Raw genomic sequence first — 22893 nt, forward strand, 5'->3', positions numbered from 1 at the left:
TCGAATTAGAAAGTTTTTGATTTGTTGTGGGAGCTCTTGAATCTCAGGAGGAACAGCTTTTACAACAGCGCAAAATAATCTGCTTGGCTCATTACCCAATTTTTTTGCATTGCATTTATTGCATATATATTTTATGTATTTTAACACGATTCAATTGAGCATAGTTAAAATTTAAATTATAAAATAATGGATTGCTAAGCTAACGTACTATTACTGCATACTAAATCAATACACTCTCGTTGTTCGTTAATTCTCTGAGATAAAAATGAATATGTTCATAAACATTATTTTAAGAAATACAGGAAATGAATATACAGAATAACCTATCAAGTTTTCTGTGCATAAGAAGCTATTTTAATCTTACCTGTCCTCGATTCACTCACAAGTTACTGTAATAACATTATAGCATTATGTCCATCCAGAGAAACTACACTTTCCAATGATGAAATAATAATTAATTATACAAATCGGTTAATTTAGCTTCTGATATTACTTCATACCCAAGGCCCCTTATAGACGTAGTCATTTGTTTTTTAATTCATTACACGGCCTTAGATGGCAGTTATTTTAATTTTAAAACTCATTTGTCTCATTAAATATCAATCCTATCAAAAATTTTCAAGTAATAAAACTTATCGCAAATTATTTTTAAAGAAACGTTTGTCATGTAACACTTTTCACAAAAATCAATAATAAGGGAGATATTTCGATTTATTTAATTCAGGCCCCCTTATAACCCCCCTTTTAAATAATGTATTTTGAATGCCATATAGCCTAAAATCTAAGTTACAACCAACTTAATTTATATTCCATTTTCATCGAAATCCGTTCAGCCATTATCGCGTGAAAAGGTAACAAACATACAGACAGACAGACAGACAGACAGACATACAGATAGACAGACAGACATACAAACAAAAATTTCAAAAAAGCGATTTTCGGTTTCAGGGTGGTTAATTATATACGTCAGGACCAATTATTTTTGGAAAATCGAAAATTACCAGAAAAATTTCGGCTACAGATTTATTATTAGTATAGATTACACTGCAATAGATAAGGGTCTAAACTTAAGTATTCTAATATTTTATTTTCAAAAGGAAAATATTTTACAAGTTTTATGGGCATTCAATCTAAGTGGTCTCGACTAAGTAGGCCCTAATGTTTGTTTCCCTATAATTTGCTGCCCTTATAGAGAGGTCAGCTGTTAATGTTTGTTTTTCAAGGATCTATTGTTAAAGAAATATTTTTAGAGTATGAACTGATTTTTATTGGGTTATTTTACGACGCTGTATCAACATCTCAGGTTATTTAGCGTCTGAATTAAATGAAGGTGATAATGCCGGTGAAATGAGTCCGGGGTCCAGCACCGATAGTTACCCAGCATTTGCTCGTATTGAGTTGTGGAGAAACCCCAGAAAAAACCTCAACCAGGTAACTTGCCCCGATCGGAACTCGACCTCGGGTTACCTGATTTCGCGGTCAGACGCGCTAATAGTTACGATAAGGTAATAATTAAAATTTTTTATTCAGTGCCCCTTTTAAACTACAGAGGCTATTCATAGACGATAAGATGATAATTGTAATTGTAATTCTTTATTTAACGTTCCTTTTAAACTACAGAGGCTATTCATAGACGATAAGATGATAATTGTAATTGTAATTCTTTATTTAACGTTCCTTTTAAACTACAGAGGCTATTTATAGACGATAAGATGATAATTGTAATTGTAATTCTTTATTTAACGTTCCTTTTAAACTACAGAGGCTATTTATAGACGATAAGATGATAATTGTAATTGTAATTCTTTATTTAACGTTCCTTTTAAACTACAGAGGCTATTCATAGACGATAAGATGATAATTGTAATTGTAATTCTTTATTTAACGTTCCTTTTAAACTACAGAGGCTATTCATAGACGATAAGATGATAATTGTAATTGTAATTGTAATTATTTATTTAACGTTCCTTTTAAACTACAGAGACTATTCATAGACGATAAGATGATAATTGTAATTGTAATTCTTTATTTAACGTTCCTTTTAAACTACAGAGGCTATTCATAGACGATAAGATGATAATTGTAATTGTAATTGTAATTATTTATTTAACGTTCCTTTTAAACTACAGAGGCTATTCATAGACGATAAGATGGTAACTGTAATTGTAATTCTTTATTTAACGTTCCTTTTAAACTACAGAGACTATTCATAGACGATAAGATGATAATTGTAATTGTAATTCTTTATTTAACGTTAATTTTAAACTATAGAGGCTATTCATAGACGATAAGATGATAATTGTAATTGTAATTCTTTATTTAACGTTCCTTTTAAACTACAGAGGCTATTCATAGACGATAAGATGATAATTGTAATTGTAATTCTTTATTTAACATTCCTTTTAAACTACAGAGGCTATTCATAGACGACAAGATGATAATTGTAATCGTAATTCTTTATTTAACGTTCCTTTTAAACTACAGAGGCTATTCATAGACGATAAGATGATAATTGTAATTGTAATTCTTTATTTAACGTTCCTTTTAAACTACAGAGGCTATTCATAGACGATAAGATGATAATTGTAATTGTAATTCTTTATTTAACGTTCCTTTTAAACTACAGAGGCTATTCATAGACGATAAGATGATAATTGTAATTGTAATTGTAATTATTTATTTAACGTTCCTTTTAAACTACAGAGACTATTCATAGACGATAAGATGATAATTGTAATTGTAATTCTTTATTTAACGTTCCTTTTAAACTACAGAGGCTATTCATAGACGATAAGATGATAATTGTAATTGTAATTGTAATTATTTATTTAACGTTCCTTTTAAACTACAGAGGCTATTCATAGACGATAAGATGGTAACTGTAATTGTAATTCTTTATTTAACGTTCCTTTTAAACTACAGAGACTATTCATAGACGATAAGATGATAATTGTAATTGTAATTCTTTATTTAACGTTCCTTTTAAACTATAGAGGCTATTCATAGACGATAAGATGATAATTGTAATTGTAATTCTTTATTTAACGTTCCTTTTGAACTACAGAGGCTATTCATAGACGATAAGATGATAATTGTAATTGTAATTCTTTATTTAACGTTCCTTTTAAACTACAGAGGCTATTCATAGACGATAAGATGATAATTGTAATTGTAATTCTTTATTTAACGTTCCTTTTAAACTACAGAGGCTATTCATAGACGATAAGATGATAATTGTAATTGTAATTCTTTATTTAACGTTCCTTTTAAACTACAGAGGCTATTCATAGACGATAAGATGATAATTGTAATTGTAATTGTAATTATTTATTTAACGTTCCTTTTAAACTACAGAGGCTATTCATAGACGATAAGATGGTAACTGTAATTGTAATTCTTTATTTAACGTTCCTTTTAAACTACAGAGGCTATTCATAGACGATAAGATGATAATTGTAATTGTAATTCTTTATTTAACGTTCCTTTTAAACTATAGAGGCTATTCATAGACGATAAGATGATAATTGTAATTGTAATTCTTTATTTAACGTTCCTTTTAAACTACAGAGGCTATTCATAGACGATAAGATGATAATTGTAATTGTAATTCTTTATTTAACGTTCCTTTTAAACTACAGAGACTATTCATAGACGATAAGATGATAATTGTAATTGTAATTCTTTATTTAACGTTCCTTTTAAATTACAGAGGCTATTCATAGACGATAAGATGATAATTGTAATCGTAATTCTTTATTTAACGTTCCTTTTAAATTACGCAGACTATTCATAGACGATAAGATGATAATTGTAATTGTAATTCTTTATTTAACGTTCCTTTTAAATTACGCAGACTATTCATAGACGATAAGATGATAATTGTAATTGTAATTCTTTATTTAACGTTCCTTTTAAATTACAGAGGCTATTCATAGACGATAAGATGATAATTGTAATTGTAATTCTTTATTTAACGTTCCTTTTAAACTACAGAGACTATTCATAGACGATAAGATGATAATTGTAATTGTAATTATTTATTTAACGTTCCTTTTAAACTACAGAGGCTATTCATAGACGATAAGATGATAATTGTAATTGTAATTCTTTATTTAACGTTCCTTTTAAACTACAGAGGCTATTCATAGACGATAAGATGATAATTGTAATTGTAATTCTTTATTTAACGTTCCTTTTAAACTACAGAGGCTATTCATAGACGATAAGATGATAATTGTAATTGTAATTGTAATTATTTATTTAACGTTCCTTTTAAACTACAGAGGCTATTCATAGACGATAAGATGGTAACTGTAATTGTAATTCTTTATTTAACGTTCCTTTTAAACTACAGAGGCTATTCATAGACGATAAGATGATAATTGTAATTGTAATTCTTTATTTAACGTTCCTTTTAAACTACAGAGGCTGTTCATAGACGATAAGATGATAATTGTAATTGTAATTATTTATTTAACGTTCCTTTTAAACTACAGAGGCTATTCATAGATGATATGTAATTCTTTGCTTAAATCCACGGCGTAGACTAAACGTTACGATTGCGTGTTGAAATCCTTGCATTTCTTTGCGTGAGAGTCAGCTGTTTATTGCATTGTCGGACTCATTCACACATCATTTGCGCCTGAATTCAGTATAATAGTCCCTCCACGGCGGCGTCACGGTCTCTTTGTGTGCGATCTGTATGCATGGCCGCCTCTAAGCATCGTTTGTTTCATTTATGAATTATTTAATGCGCAATGTGGAGCGTGCTGCTGATTTAAAGCGGAAGCATTTAGTCTGTGAAGTGCGCAATATGGAATATCATTATGGGCTGTTGGACATTTCTCTTACAAATGTCAACTTTGGTACGTCATAACCATATTAGGAGGTCTGCAATGTAAGAAAAATTGTCACGAGAATTTCTGCAGTAATTTCATAAAAATTAAGATGAGTCCCAACAGCCATTGCAACTCAATAAGGAGACAACTTTGTTTTCTGAGTTGCACAAAGATAATCTATAATCACTATAAAGAAAATGACAAGGAAATATATTACAATTTCGAGGAAAATCATCCATCGGCATCTTCCGAGGAATTTCATAAACATGACAACATGCATTTACAATTATTGTTATTTAATTAATTCCTAAGTTTCTTTTTTTGAAAACCGAACAAATACTAATTTATTCGCAATATGTGTTTACGATTCGCTACTACGTAGTCCAGAACCCAGTGACGTGTTTATTAGCGTATCTGTCACTGATGCCACGATGGACGTTCGTCATATACTTCATATCTCCGTATGCCAATGTGGAGGGGCTCCGTCATGTTGGAAAATTAACTGTTTCTCCTCGTTCATGAGTTGTGACATTAGCCAATTTTCCTAAATCAACACCTACCAGGTCGATGGATTGGTCGTGCAACAGACGCAGACTACACCTTCTGTGCATGGCCATCTCGTTCGCCGGATTTCAGAATGTGATTTTTTTTTGTGGGGTTTCGCCAAGGACAATGTTTACATACCTCCACTTCCAGCGACGTTGGCCGAATTGAGAAGGCTCATTAATATAACAATCAGGAACGTGACACAAGATATGCTTGAGATGGTTTGGCAAGAATGGGATCATCGTCTTGACGTCTGTCGTCTTACACGTGGGGCTCTCATCAAGTGCATCTAAGGTCTTTCAAATGGTGCTAAGATCATATATTTTACGTTCAATATTGGTGAAAATATAGCCTTCTGAAATCATCCAAAAAATTTGTAACCACGTGTATATGTATAATATGCATTCTGAATACAGAGTGATTCAGTGACTATGATACAAACTTTTAGGGATGATAGAGGTCATGAATATGAACCATTTTAATTTAGGAAGATGTTACCGGAAATGTTTCGTTTGTGTAATATTTTGACTTATTAAATCTTGCAACTTTCCTTCCATTTCCTTTTGCTCTTTCATAAATGAAATGCTATCAGCAAGTTTCAAGGTTTAATCAGTGAAAATATCATTTGCGATGCCAATTAGCTTGTACCATGCTTATGATAAATCACCAACGTTTTCAAGAGCAGATCGTCTGCAACCGAATTTCAAAAGAATGATCAAAGAAGAGTTCGATTCTAAGTGGTTAGACTAACATATCTAGGCTTCTATCTACCAAACAGGACATAGGTTGCTGTATGAAGTTTGTTTATAACTTATTGTCTCCTTTGTCATCCTTAAGGGGTTAGGTACAGCTTACAGCAGTCAAATGTTTGGAAATATTCAACATTTTTTCCCTCCATTACTGCATCTTGTACAATAATGAAAATTGGTATGTGTAAAACACTGTCCTTCTGCTACACGAAAAAAATATTTTTACAATTAAAAAAAATGTTTTTCAAATTTCAAAGTTCACTGTGCAGTGATGAAGCGTTTCCCTCATAACTCATAAACTTGTTAACTTTTTCATGTTCTCTCTCTTTTATTTTATTGCTGAAACTCATGTTTACAATATCGTGCTCTATCAACCACATTCCTTAATAAACAATATTTTGTTTTTATTTTGTGTTAGATATTTAAAATGAATTTATTTTTTTTCAGACAATCTATCAAATGTAGAGAAGTGATTTAGCATCATTTTGTAGCTATGGCATTCATAAATACACACAAAAAATTTCATCACAGAACTTTGGATACTTTTTGAGTTATGAGCGAAACGCTTCATCACTGCACAGTGAATTTCGAATTTTGAAAAGAAATATAAATAACTTTTTTCTTAAATCGTAAAAATGTGTTTATCACATAGCAGAAGGGCAGTGTTTTACACATACCAATTTTCATTATTGTACAAGATGCAGTAATGGAGGGAAAAAATGTTGAATATTTCCAAAATTTTACTCCTTTAAGCTGTACCTAACCCCTTAAAAGTTTGTAACATAGTCACTGAATCACCCTGTATAGTAAACACTTATATGGGATAAACTGAATTTCTAACTTAGAATAAAGACATTGTGATGAAATTTAATCTTCACTGTGGTATTCCACAAGAATCCGTAAATTTCTTGGCTTTCTTGGCGCCATATTTAAAAAAAAAATTAAGAAAATTATCTAAATTGACAAGAAATGGGTAACATATCGCTTTAAGATACAAGTGACGATGCTACGTGGGGTAGTCACAGTTTTTCTTTGATATGAGTAGAAAGATTAAGTCTGTTTTCAAAGCATTTCGCTGACATTTTCCACCTCACCTGTAATCCCTGTAACTTTAATTCTGGGTGTTTAACATGCAACAGTTTTGTCCTCTTTGTGAAAACTGAGTACTGTATGTAGAGCATGGATGGGCATCGTGCCTCACTTGAGAATTAGTGCCTCACTGACCTTCACAGAGCTTATCGCTCTGAGTGACATCATCTTCACAGTCCCCGTTCCTCCCTCACGCAGCTCCTAAGCGTGGGCAGGTTCTATATCAGTTTCATAAGCAATATTAGTGGTGGCATAATGGCATTATCAAAGCAGGGTGTACGCATTAGAAAAGGATTATTTCATGAGAAATGGGAGGAAGAGTTTTTTTGCTGTTTAGAAGGGGAGAACATACGAAGTATGTTATGCTCGAAAATCCTATTAGGCATTAATAAATTTAATATACAACGACATTACTCCTTATGTCATAAAGAACATGCTGAATTAGAAGGTAAGACAAATTAAATGTTATTTTTCGTACTATTCCGAAGAAAATTTATGATCTTAACATTTGCGTAGTATACTAAATACGACATTATACCTTAAACACGCTGCATTAAAAGGTACGAGGAATTAAATGTTGTTTAGTTCCAAAAGAAATTTATAAAAAAAAAACTATCAAATGTGCTTAGAAAACGAAATATGATTTTCTGAAATTATTTTAGGTCGAGAACGTGCAAATCTATTAAGTAATCTTGAGAAACGCCAGAATATTCAAGAAAATAAACGTAGACAACGTGATGGAATATTATTGGCTAGTTACGCAATTTCTCGCCTGTGATTTAAATCAATTCAGCGACGGAGAAACAGTAAAGAGGTTTATGATTAAAGCTGCCGAATTAATTTGCCAAATTGAATAAAAGTTTTCGAGTCTCTCACGTTAACCAAGCGCTTTCCTAATAATTCGCCACTGACCGCCTTAGCGATTACGATAAGGTGACGCAGGTCACAGCAGTTTATACTTCCCATCCTACTCTGCAGTCTCCTCTCCTAGTACTTACTTACAAATGGATTTTAAGGAACCCGAAGGTTCATTGCCGCCCTCACATAAGCCCGCCATTGGTCCCTATCCTGTGCAAGATTAATCCAGTCTCTATCATCATACCCCACCTCCCTCAAATCCATTTTAATATTATCCTCCCATCTACGTCTCGGCCTCCCTAAAGGTCTTTTTCCCTCCGGTCTCCCAACTAACACTCTATATGCATTTCTGGATTCGCCCATACGTGCTACATGCCCTGCCCATCTCAAACGTCTGGATTTAATGTTCCTAATGATGTCAGGTGAAGAATACAATGCGTGCAGTTCTGTGTTGTGTAACTTTCTCCATTCTCCTGTAACTTCATCCCGCTTAGCCCCAAATATTTTCCTAAGCACCTTATTCTCAAACACTCCTCTCCTAGTAAACAAACTATTTCAAATCGAGTGCCTCACGTAACCGAAAATTGTGCCCATGTATGATGTAGAGTTTTTAATCCGCAGGCCCGGACCTAATAGAAAACGCGGCACTAGAAACAAAGCAACTTTGTGTGACGTGAGAACTCCCGACAGTGTCGGCCAACCCCTTGACCTCGGCGTGATAAACGCAACGCCCTTCAGACCCGCAGATAACCCCGTGCAAGCGGGCACCAGGGTTCGATGTGTGAGAAAAACCGCTCTAATTTTAGAACACGGAAAGCAACGCAGAATTTATTTATACAGAAGTGGGACACCGGCAAGGCTTCGCTTAACGAGGGTCAATACGACGACCAGATTGAAATCCGCCGGCCGGTCCCAATTACCCCAACCTCAAAACCTGCTAACGCTCGGCGCGGCGTGACTCCACTGAGCTTCGAGTCACGCGGGCTGGCATCAGATCTGTATGCAGAAGATCGGGGTTCAGATTCCACCAGGGTCAATATGGACTTCATAGTGAACAGGGACGTACGCAATGGGGGTTACCAGGTTTAACCTCCCTTCCTTGAGCTTATATTTAGATTTGAGTATTTTTAAATCTATAATCGTTTTCCCTTCTAATTTTTCACTGTCAGAGTAACAAAATCTACATCGACATAACGCATAATCTTCCTACCACTCCTTCAATATTATTCCTGTGCTTGGTGCTGAGGCATGTTCGAATTATAACAATGCTATCTTTATTGTAGAGAGATATAATCGCGTGGTTTTGAGTTAAAGAAATCTTCAAGCCATGTTTGGAGCGCATTTTCATCCGGAAAGGAAGTGCCTTAAAGGTTGTTCGATAGAGAGCGGAAAAGGTGAGAATCTGAGGGCGCAAGTTCAGGTAAATAATGTAGGTGTGGAATGACTTCCCAACTCAACTCCTGGATAGTGTTTTGTGTCAGGTTAGCAGAGTGCGGACGGGCGTTATCGTGGAGTAGCATCATTTCACGCAGTCTCGTTGGTCGTTTTTCTTGGATTGCGTAAGCAAGACATATCAGTTGGTGGCAATAAATGTCGCACGATGGTGGGATGGTAATAGTTCATCACATTTGCCAGTTGTCTGGTACATTGACATGGATCATTCTGGATTACTGTGTTTAAACCAGAGTGCTGCATTGGAGTTAAATCGCTCGCTTGAACTCGGTCGAGTGTCGCACCCTCGAGTGAGATACGATCGTTCGTGATACGCTCGTAATAAATAGAAGCATAGTACAAGGTCATCTCACCGACATGTCTTATCTTGTATGGAAGGCGACAGATAAGATACACATATGTTTTGCTCACACGGTAAAAATAAGGCTTTATTTTCTGCGTTTATGACAAACGTTTAATGGAACAGTCGTACCAAAACAGGAACATGAAGTTATAAATGAAATAGTATGAAAAACTTCGATATACAGTTATTATTGCTAATTAATAATTATTCAATATTTGATTTACCACATATATAATATGATAGGTCCATACATAGTGTTCCGCCTATATACTGCGACAATGTAGAAACGTTTTACGAAATATTATTGGTATAGCAGTAGATTAATAACAATATTAGTATAGAGATAACGTCACAGAAAATATAATAAAACGAATTATCATGCTGCACAACTGTTACAGACGCAAAGATTGATACACTAATTATTATTATTATTATTATTATTATTATTATTACTAGAAAACTTGATACAGTTCTTGCATTATCGTGATTGTGTTCTCCGTTTATAATAATTACATTTACATCCAATAACATCTATCAGATGTGGCAAAAACAAAATCACTCCTGTGTGGGGGGGGGGGGAAATATTTACCTACAACATTTATATTACATTTTAAAGCAAGTTTTGTAGTTGTATTATGGAGAGGTTAGTTAAACACTGCAAAGTTTTGAAATGATAAACATCTATGATGTTACTACACAGTTCATCACTGTAAGAAGAACGAATGTCTAACGCTCGGCTTATACCGTTCGAGGATTTATCGCTCGTAACAATTTTACGCATCATGCATGTGCGCTACCTATCGGATTATGCTATGAACTACTTGGCGCTCGAGCGAAAACGTCCGATGAAAACCTCTGGTTTAAACGGTCTTCATCAAGCCCCGAAGATCTTCCTGAACGTGGAATGGCACTAATGTCAAAACGACTCTCCTTAAAACGTGTGTTGTAATAACGAAAATCACTATTCCGATAAAAAAAATGGTTCTTATTAGAATCTATTAATTCCATAAGCTCAAAAATATATAAAACATAAACTGATATGATATTACAACTCTTGAAATATTCCCTACATGATGTACTATTATCAACACCTGCCAGCATCTCACAACATGCTGCTGAGCAATAAAAAGATCACTCATCTTCGAACTTGACCCCCAGTAGCATATGCCATATGATAATCTCGATTCTACGTCAGCATAATAGAAGGACTGTATGGATCTATGACAAAAACAAGATCTCAAATTTCTAATTTGCTAACAGACAACATTAATTTTCTAAATTAGGTGTGAACAATGTAATTTTCAATGTTTGTCAAATATTGGGCCAAAAAATTTAGTTGAGTTTAAAATATGTTTAAAATACTTTCACTTTTGTTTTGGATATTGTGAAATGGAATAAAATAGATTTTATTAATGTTAAAATAAAGTATGCTGTCTACAGTATATAGTACTTTATGTTGTTCACGAATAGCCTATGTAGTTTAAAAGGAACGTTAAATAATTACAATAATTTTAATTATCTTGCCTTTCAATGGTCTCTGCATTGTAAACAAAGACGTTGGATATGGAATTAAGATTTCATTTATCCTACAATTAATGTTTATTGATAGACAATGGATGCGGAATGAGTTATCGGTGAAAGTAACTGCACATTTACTATATATTACATTTTTTTTTTCATTCAGGCCATTGGCTCAACAGGTTTTAAACGTAAACAGACGACGTCAACATGCTACTGTATCTCCGTACAGGCAGAAGGAAAAGAAAAATAACGTACTGCAGTACATACCTTGCAAGGTTCAGTCCTCGTCATCATTGATGCACTTACCAGCGTTGCAGTAAACGACGATATATTCTCGCAAGTTGTCGAAGCTGAATCGTCTTCGCCTATCGCTTAAACAGTTTTTGTATCGAGAGAATTTCTGAAGAAAACCTCTAAAATGGGGATCACTCAATTTCTTTAGAGGAATATTTGTACTGAGCATCATGTTGCACGTGTCGTTAGACCCGCACAACTAAATGATTATGATGATGATGATGATGGTTCCTCAGATTTCATTTCAACGCATTTCCTGTGCGATGTACTGTTGCAATGTTTCTCTATAGCCTGAGCTGTTCTGGTTTTTATTTCAATTTTACATACATTACACACGATATTGTCTTCGTTAATACATAAAATGTCACTCTCATACTTCTTAATTGCATTTCTTATCTCTGAACGAATTTTAACGTTTTGCCATTATGAATGGATCAGCACAACATATTCAACGCGTACTAAATACTTGAGCCGGATAACACAACTGCACACATTGCGTTGCAATGTTACTATGAACGGACCGGGGTTCATTCGTTTTGTACGCTGCTGTACTCGCCAGGTACACAAAAGACGGACGGCGCGGCACGTGCCATATACTCCGAAACGAAACAACTTCACTTTTCCTTACGTCATCCCGCATACACTATCTATTTATTAATAATTCGCAATGTCGACCTCAGGAAGAACACGGGCTTGAAAGACGCAGTACAGGCTGCAGTCAAACTCAAATGGAAATGGGGAGGCCACGTAGCTAAAATGCGCGACACCCAGTGGACATACAGAGTGACCATGTGGGACCCCAGGATCGGGAAGCGGAGTGCAGGAAGACAGAGAACCAGATGGGCGGATACATTCACACAGGGAGCGGGGAAGCAGTGGACGAGGCGTGCAAGAAGCAGATCAACGAGGAAAAACTGTCGAAGGAAACGTCAACCGGTGAAAAGTGAAATGTGTTCTGAAGTGCCAGAAGCAACGCGAAAGAATATGTGAATAGTGAAATGATGCAAAGTGCGTGACAGAATCAGTGAATAGTGACCGTAAACCAATGAAAGTGCTTCATACCCAACACGAGAGACGATGAACAGGAGGGTCGAACACTCTTTAGGCTAGCTCACAATGAGAATTAAACATAACGTAAGCGTTAACTTAAGAATATAAACCTTACGGCAAAATCAAGAAGTTATACCATCATTCACGATGGGAACATAACAGCAAACATAGGCCTACTTGGTAACCATGGAAACATAACAACGACGCCATTTCCTCATATTCTGTCGTATACTTCAGCGCTCCACGATTGTGTTCTGTTTGCAAATCACGTAAGTTTGGAGTTTGCAAACTTTCATGTCAAAGTCTTACGGTAATGTTTATGTCAATGCTTATGTGAATCATTGTGAATGATCCCATTTGGTAGCCTAGGCGCAAACTTCTGTGTTTATATCTTAAAAGTATTTATTTCACTGACTTCACAGCATATGTTTAAGGTGCTACGCCTTTACATTACATGTTTAAAGGACGTATGAACGTTTTCGTTGGTCTACGCCAACATCATCAGATACGAAGTACATTTCAGCAATATCAATGCTCTCTACATAATATCTACAAATACAAAACATGTTTAGTGGCATGCAAAATGAGACATATTAAAAAGCAACATTGCTGTGATACACATTGACATTCTATATGACTGCCTTGATTGTCACTTACTTAAAATATACGTATAGATTACAAAAAAAAAAAAAAAAAAAAAAAAAACACACACACACACACGCGCGCGCGCGCGCGCAAATCTTCACATATGAGATAATAAAATAACATGATTTAAAAGTGATAAAAATAATAAAATATAAAACTAAGATAAAAAGTATTATGCATTTGAAGAGTTGCAAAATTACAGTAATTACATTTATTATATTCCTATTTCTGTTTCACAATAATATATATATATATATATATATATATATATATATATTTCCACCATTCAGAAACGTATGTATCATGGTTTGTGTCACGTAATTATTTGAATATTTTCAGGTTTATATGGTTTTATTATAAATGCCAATGTATTATACGCTGGGTTGTTTGGTGTTGATTAATGATGTATTTTTGATTTTGTCGATAATGCTGTTCCTCCAATCTGGAAGTAATTGAAATCAATAAGTTGATGACCCAATTTTAATGGATTTAACATTTAATTTGTATGATATGTTAAATGGAAGAAACTTACATGGCGATGTATTGTCGATATCCAATACTGTAAATGTAATGAGCGTGTGGTATGGCACAAGTCAAGTATCAGAATTAACTGAAAAAGATCAGATATTGAATAAATAAATCATTACTAATGATATTGATGAAGCAAGTATTTAACTGGCATCATATGAATTTAAATGAAGGTCAAAATTCGGTGCTGTTATTTTGGGTAATGAAATAGTTACGAAAATAAATATTTGTGTGCGATTATTATGTACTAGTAGCAATTTGAAATTATAATTTAGTCGAGTGAATGTATAAATCAAGGTTTTTTAGTTATATTATCTATAACAGCATAAAAATATCTATATAGACTTACTCAGTGTGTTTATGTTATGGTTATGTTTAATTTTCATTGTGAATGGGCCTTTAGCCTGCCTACGTGCAGGAGGCCTTAGCCCTCAAAGCATGTCATAGGCTAAATTCTGAATTCTAAATGGATGCTTGATACAGAGTGATTTATATAGAACTGACACATTTCTTTCATTAATTGTTTCAAAACGAATTGTGCTAGCGACAACTTATTATACCTAAAATGTAGAGGAATTTTGGGAGATTATTTACCTCTATAGCAAATGTTGTCTGGCGTTGTCAAATCCGGAGATCTCGGTGGCCACAGGTTCCTGGAAATTATTCGGTCGTCACATAACCGGATAAATGGAATCATGCTTCATCTGTGACCCATGTGATGGACAATATGGCAGGATTTTGCACAATGAACGTCTGAAACCAACAGCAGAATGTTCTGGAGTTTCGATTCCTTGTCACTAGATGCGCAGATGTTTATGTTTTATTCCTATTGTTGGCAGCTGTTTTCGACATTTTGTGTCAACGTGAAAATATAGTACATATTAAATCAACGACTCTTCCTTGTGAAGCAATACTGGATTACGAATTCAATTACAGCTACTCAAAGGGCATACCAGAGAGAATTTGGTGTTCGCAATCCTCCCAAAAGAAACACAATACTGGGACTGGTAAACAAATTGGAAACAACTGGATCTCTGGTGAGTGAAAAGGGCAAGCATCGTTCATCTAGGCTTCCCACGGTTGTTGTTGACGTAAGAGCACGACTGGAGCAGTCACCCAAAAAATCATTAAGACGTTTGTCGCAGGAGACAGGGTACACCTACTCAATGTGTCAGAGAGCCTAAAGCCGTATAGGGTTACGTTATTCATCAGCTACAGGAACTAGATAAGGATAAAAGATTGAATTATTGTCGTTGGTTTCAGACGTTCATTGTGCAAAATCCTGCCATATTGTCCATCACATGGTTCACAGATGAAGCATGGTTCCATTTATCCGGTTATGTGACGACCGAATAATTTCCAGGAACCTGTGGCCACCGAGATCTCCGGATTTGACAACGCCGGATAACATTTGCTATAGAGGTAAATAATCTCCCAAAATTCCTCTACATTTTAGGTATAATAAGTTGTCGCCAGCACGATTCGTTTTGAAACAATTAATGAAAGAAATGTGTCAGTTCTATATAAATCACTCTGTACAATATATCACTCCCTGCATATTTTAGGAATTTCTTTTGCTTTTATGTTGACAGGCAACCCCTGGGACTGCAGCAAGGACCTCACGTGGCTGGTGGACGACGCCCGCAACAGCTCCGTGGCGAGTCGAGTTGTGGACCGCGACAAGATGATCTGCAACAACGAGACCTACCCCAAGAAGCCTGTGCTGCCCATCATGGGCATGATCAAGGTACCGACACAGATCAAAGCATTGCCTAAAACCATCCTGTGTGGGACTGCACAACTATTATGAAACAATCTCTGCTCTATGGTACAAGATTTCAATGGTTACCGCTAGGAACACTGATTCACAGCATTGTTGCCATTTCTTATCGAATGCCCTATTAGTTTCGATTTTTGCCACCATTGGCTTATAAATCTGAACAGCCTACTTAGGCCCAATTGTATAAAACTCCCTGACTAAAGATCAACTTTGATGGAAGATCGAAAAGTGAACCAAGTTCAGACACTTCTTCTATTGTATAAAACTTTTCTGCGATCAAATTACCTTGGTTCAAATGCAATCTAAGTTCACGTGAAAAGGATTTGGCAACATCGCATAAACAGGTGAAATACGTGATGCGCGGCCTTGTTATACAGGTTTGTTCAGTGTTGCCAATCTAGCGACTTTAACTCTTTTTCAACAACAATTTCTTTTAACTTTTATATTGCTTAAATAGTGATTTAGCGACCTTTTTAGCACCCCATAGTGACAAAATTTAATCTTTCTTTTTTGATAATGAGAAATCTAGCGACTTTACAACTACTTTTTGGCGACTTTCCGTACACTCTGTTGGAGACACTGGTTTTTTTGTGCACTGTAAATAATGGCGGACAATAAGAAGAAGATTGACTGTTCTCCGAGTTGTTAACATGTTATGGTGTTTGATACTGCTAAACATAATAAAGCTTTATAAAACGACAATTTTCGTTTAGTAATACAGTTAATTGAAAATTTATGAATGTACCTATCATATCCATTAATAATTAATGATTGTTATAAACATAATATAATTATAGGTTATGTTATTTGATACTGCTGAACACGATAGAGCCTTGTAAAATTTAAGAGTGTTTGTGTATTAAGACAAAAAATTGAAAGAAATATATATATATATATATATATATATATATATATATGTACGTATCATATCTATTAATATTAATAATAATGGATATTTTATTTGCACAATCTATCACTCGTATATTTCAAACAGAAAAGAAATAACTGAACTTGGATCATCTAACTTAATCGGAGAAATTTCTTCAGTCAAAGTTGACTTTAGTTTGAGACAAATTAATCTCAGATTAGACTTTATACGACACAAAATTCCAAGTTCAGCTAGAACGAGGATCAATTTAACCTCTGATCTAAGATTAAATGGTTTATACAATCGGGCCTTAGAGTTCTGGGTGTGGTGAGTGGCTGAGCTAGTAGGCAGGTACAGCTGGTGCCAGCGTTTTTGGCGTGTGTCCTATAAATATCTGTGGCCGGGAGGAAAAAGGTCTTAAGTAAAAATGTTATACTTTTCAGGAAAGCAGTAGAAAGATTGAAATTGGTGTCAATTATAGAGTTTTTTTTTAATTAAGAGGTTTTTCCTGGATATTATTTGTTTATATTTCTTCTAAAATAGATAATGTTGCTCATTTAACAATTTTCTTGATTATTTCCAAAAATAGCCGCACTTAAGCCCTTTTAAGACTAGAAGCCAAACTGAATAGAAGGGACTATTAAACATAAGACCTTTTTCATGTCAAAATAAATGAGAAATGTAAATTATTAGGAATGCAAAATGGGTCTTAAACAATTATAGGACTGTTTACCTGGTGCTTAAAGTTTTAAAAGGAAAGGGCATCAGTATGTGATAAAATGGCTAAAATACAAGTTAGACCTTTTTAACAGGGAAGCATGGAAAGCAAACATGTGATGGTTTGTAAGGAATAAAGTATTAGGCCCAAATATTCTTAAGTCCTTTATTCTGTGTGTGCTCGATTCAAAAAGTACTTAGGACATTTGGTAACGCTCTATAAATCCAGTCAGGAGTCTTATTTGACTTCAGCCGTTTCACCAGATTGTAGAGAATTGTTTCCGCTTTCAGAATATATAAAAATCTCATTTTCAGAAAAAATTGACTTAAGACCTTTTTCCTTCCGGCCACAGATATACTGGGTGTTCATTTCAAAGTGTGTCATGACGTCACTGTTGTGAGTCAGCGATTTGAAGCGAGTTTCAGCTTGTATGTCAGAGAAGTTGCCTATTAATCAAGGCGTTCAATCTGAACTTGAGAACGTGTACGGTATAACTTGAACGTCGTAGCAACAGATGGCGGTCTGTACGGTCTATGTGCTACCATAACCTCTTTCGAACTGTGTTTTGCGCCGTCTAGTCGTACGCAGGGTATTTGTTATCATCGATTGCGTACGGCAACATTCCACAACACAAATCAAATGCTCCGTGTCCATGTTGACCGTCGAAGTTAATGTCAACAAATACGTAAGTAATCGTCTTAACCCTCTCCCCATATCAAGACAGTAAGAAAAAAACTCACATCAGTACGTGTTTCTAAACAGTTCACATTCTTGCCACTACCGGCGTTACCGTACGTATCGGTAAGTGCTCTTCAGAATAAACGTCGTACTTGCTAGGCAACTTCTCTGGCACATAGGTAATACGCCTCTGCGGAAGTGTAGGAAGATTGAATTCTCTAGGCTCAACGACTAGCCACATGACGGCATATAGCGAACCATGACGCACTTTGAACTGAACACCCAGTAGTGCCCAGTTTGTGAGCATGTTGTTAGTGCAGCTGAGAATGGTACCACTTCCTATACACGTCGCATCAGCCATTTGCCAAACACAGTTGTCAGACTGACTGCTGCAAATGTAAAACACTCGCACTTAACGTTCCCAGTACTTATTTCACACGCCAAAAACGGTGACGCGGACTGTGCTTGTTGCAGACGCTGCAGGACGAGTGTCCGCGGGAGCCGCCCACCAACTGCACGTGCCGGATGGAGTACGTGGCGCCGCACCCCGACGGGGTCACGCTGAGGCCCGTCACCACCGTCAACTGCAGCTACCGCGGCCTGCAGGAGCTGCCCGGCAAGCTGCCGTCCGTCACCACCACGCTGCTCCTCAAGGGCAACCAGGTGGGCGCCTCATGCATTCCTCAGCCCAGCATCATCTGTGTGTCCTTCGTCCTCTTTTCCCCTCTCATGTTCCTCGATCTGTTCCCTCTCTCCCTTTCCCGTTTCATCTTCTTCCTCTGTTTTTTTACTTGGTTATTTAACGCCGCTGTATCAACTACTAGGTTACTTAGTTATTTAGTGTGTATGAGAATGGTAATAGCGAGATGGTATTTGGTAAGATGAGGCCGAGGATTCGCCACAGATTATGACATTCGCCCTATGGTTGAGGAAAACCTCGAAAACATCGGCCAGGTAAGCAGGGAATCGAACTCACGCCCGAGTGGAACTCCTGATCGTCAGGCAAGCGCTTTAGCCGATTGAGAATTCTTCCTCAGTATTTCGCCTCTTTTCCCGCTTCACTCTTCTTTTTTTTCCCCGCTTCGTCTTCTTCTATGTTCTTCATCCTCTTCTCCCGCTTTATATTCTTCCTCCTCTTCCCGGTCCACATTTTTCCTTTCCCTTTCCCTCATCATCATCTCCCACGATCTTTTTTCTCCTCATTTCCCGCTTCACGTTTTTTTCCTTTTCCTTTCCCGTATCATCTCCCTACTGTTCTCCAACCATGAGATCAACCGTGAAAGGAATGTGCTTACTATTGCGTCATCTATTGGAACGAAGTAGATAGATAATATTACAGTTATAACGCCAGTTTAAAAACCATGCGCTCTCCTGCATATGTTATTTCCTGTATGGAGATATTAAAAGACCAGGAGATTAACTGTGATCTAATTTTGTAACTAGGGTAGTATAAATATAAATGTTTGTAACATTGTTATAGTTTGTGCGTCAGAGCGAGCCAATAGAGATACGAGTACCCACGTGTGTGACCTTATGACATCTTATGACATCAACATTCATTCACAGCATTACCCCGCTCCGTTTCATTCCGCAAAGACTTCCTCGCGTTTCACATTTTCCTTTCTCTTTTCCGCATCATCTTCCTCTCCTCTTTTCTCTCTTCACATTTTTCTTTTTTCTTTCCCGCATTATCGTCTTCTTCTATCTTTTCCCGCATCACATTTTCCTCTCTTTCCCGCACCTTCTACCTCCTCTTTTCCTGTTCCACATTTTTAATTTCCTTTTCCCGCATCATCATTTTCCTATATCTTTTTCCTCCTTTTTCCCATTTGTCCTTTCCCGCATCATCTCCTTCCTCTTATCTTTTCCTCCTCTTTTCCCGCTTGACATTTTTCCTTTTTCGCATAATCTTTTATTTTTAGTTGGTTATTTACCGATGCTGTATCAACTACTAGGTTATTTAGCGTGATGAGATTGGTGATAGCGAGATGATATTTGGCGAGATGAGGCCGAGGATTCGCCATAGATTACCTTGCATTCACATTACGGTTGGGGAAAATCTCGGAAAAAACCCAACGAGGTAATCAGCCCAACCGGGGATCGAACCCGCGCCCGAACGCAACTTCAGACCGGCATGGCAGGTAAGCGCTTTAACCGACTGAACCACGCCGGTGGCTAGCATCGTCTTCTTCCTCCTCTCTTCCCGCTTCACATTTGTTCTTTCCTGCGTATGTTCGTTTCTCGCTTCATCTTCTTCCTCTATCTTCTCCATCCTCTTTTCCTGCGCCATCTCCCTCCTTTCATCTGCTCTGTTCTGGTCTCCCTGTTGCAGATCTCGAGCCTGAAGCCCCTGGTCAGCAACCCGCACTACCGCGGCGTGCTGGACCTGTTCCTGGACGACAACCGGGTGCGGTCGCTGGGCGTGCTGGAGGGCGCGGACTGGCTGCTCGGCTTCCGCGTGCTGAGCCTGCGCGGCAACCGCCTGGCCCAGGTGCCCACGTATGCGCTGGACAACGCGCTGCAGCGCAACCGCCACGCCGCCCACCTCTACCTGGGCAGGAACCCCTGGCTCTGCGACTGCCTCTTCACGCCCAGCTTCCAGGTACGACGGAGTTATTCAATGAGTTATTGAGTCAATGCTATTATTAGGGAGCGGATTTTTATGTGCTAAAAAATTTAAATGTATTTATTTTTATGTGCCAAAAAGTACGAAAATATTTGCTAAAAATAAAAAAATATATATTTTTTTAAATATGACGAAAATACCTTACTTAGCTCGAAAAAAAATGTTACCACACTTGAGTGCTAGTAGTTGGCCGAGAATTGCAGTGAACAACAAAGGTCATCTCCAAATTCTCCATCACAAATGCATGCCGATTATCTCTGAACAACGACTTATACTGTGAAAACGATCTTTCCACATCACAGGACGTCAGACGTGCATATTTAAAGAGAGGAATGTCACAAACACAAACCCGTCAATTTCACCTACAGGCACACCCTCCATTACTTGAGCAACTTTACACATTTTTTTATATTCACAGTTTTTCCCAAACACATTCTGGAATTTGTCCCTTAGTACTTGTACTTCTGAACCTGGTAGCGAGTCTAGTTTAATTTCCAGGCACGCACCTCCCTGTTTCAGACAACAGATTTTTGGATGTCTCGATTTTTTTATGGTGTCACACAAAAAGCTTAGATTTGCTGATAGGAAAGCCAAATCGTTTTTCAAACAACCATCTTTCTCTGTATCTTGAAGGATATCGGTTGACGAAGCCGATAACAGGGAATCACAAGATATATTGCCTTACTTGACTGACATGAGCGAGAGGCGAAAGATTTGTTTAAATTAAATAATGTTCATACCCGAGCTCTTATCTGTTGTGTTTCACAAACAAAGCGTGGAATGAAATCATCTTCAGCAACAATAAACATTCCTAATTATGTGTTGCAAGATCTCTCCTCCTTGTCCATGTTAATTTATTCTCTAATAATAACACTGATATGCTGCCTAGCAGTTCTCAGAACTTGTGGCGATACTATTACGAAAATGGATCACGGATACACCACACAGCGCTTAGAAACACGAAGCAACCAAGAATTCTTAAAAAAGATAACGTACTTCTGAGAGATATAATTGATTTAGTTTTAAAATATTTAAAATTTCTTGTAAAAAATTATTTAAGTAAAAAAACTCCAAGATTGATGTGTTTATAACAGAGTTCCTGAAAATATGTATTTACATAATTTTTTTGTGAAAATATGTGTTTTATGTGAAATAAAATTCGGGTTTTAAACTTGAAACTTCATGTTCAGAATTTTTAATTTTGTTAATTGTGTTTTATCACACGCAAAAAAAATATTTAATTACATAGAAATCCACTCCTTAGTTATTATTCAATTGAAAAGTTTTTGTCATCCAGTCTGCTGTCAAAAAATCTGAAAGTTAGAATTTATAAAAGAGTTATATAACCGCTTGTTCTTTATGGTTCTGAAACTTGGACTCTCACTTTCAGAGAGGAACATAGGTTAAGGGTGATTGAGAATAAGGTGCTTAGGAAAATATTTGGGGCTAAGAGGGATGAAGTTACTACAGTTTGCAGATGACACAAGTATAGTAATTATAGCCAATAACTCCAACATATTCCAATCTTCAACAGAGGAAATTCTCTTCAAAATATGTGACTGGTTCTCAGTCAATAAATTAGTATTAAATTGTAACAAAACTAACATAATTCAATTTAAATCCTGTCCAAATTCAACCTCGCAAATTTCTAGCGCAATGATTAACAATAGATCCCTATTAGAAACAACAACCAAATTTCTTGGCTTAAAAATCAATAATGTGTTAAATTGGAAACACCATATCAAAGAAATTACCCCCAAACTAAATTCAGCTTGTTTTGCTATTAGATCTATGCAAGAGATAGTAAATATCAATACCTTAAAAACAATATACTTTGCATACTTCCACTCGGTAATGAGTTTTGGAATAATATTCTGGGGAAATTCCACAGATAGTAACAGTATATTCCTACTACAAAAAAGAGTAATTAGAATAATAGTAGGTGCCAAATCTAGGGAATCGTGTAGGACTATTTTCAAAAAACTACAAATAATGCCCATGGCTTGTCAGTATATCTTTTCATTAATAATTTTCCTTGTATGTAATCGTGAAAACTTTGTAACAATTCAACAGTTCATAGCATAAATTCACGTCAAAAAAAACGACTTTCATACTCCATCGGCAAGTCTATCGTGCTATCAAAAAGGAGTGCGTTATATGGCAGTAAAAATTTTTAATAGCCTCCCTATCGATATAAAAAATGAAACTCAAAACATAAAATTATTTAGGGCCAAATTAAAGAAGTACCGGTACCTAATTTCTCACGCCTTCTATTCTGTAGGTGAATTCATGACATTCAATAACACTTCA

General features: G+C 36.2%; 1 protein-coding gene across 1 annotated transcript in view; it reads left to right on the plus strand.

Annotated features, from left to right (window-relative positions):
• The window catches only part of swi2 (Protein singed wings 2), a 175108-nt gene that overhangs the window by 134502 nt on the left and 17713 nt on the right, over positions 1-22893 (plus strand). The window contains exons 5-7 of the mRNA XM_069832253.1: positions 15506-15660; positions 18432-18620; positions 20290-20559. Of these exons, the coding sequence (XP_069688354.1) occupies positions 15506-15660; positions 18432-18620; positions 20290-20559 (614 nt within the window). The remainder of the gene's footprint in view (positions 1-15505; positions 15661-18431; positions 18621-20289; positions 20560-22893) is intronic.

The sequence above is a fragment of the Periplaneta americana genome, chromosome 8 (assembly GCF_040183065.1).
Source record: "Periplaneta americana isolate PAMFEO1 chromosome 8, P.americana_PAMFEO1_priV1, whole genome shotgun sequence".
Lineage (NCBI taxonomy): Eukaryota > Metazoa > Arthropoda > Insecta > Blattodea > Blattidae > Periplaneta > Periplaneta americana.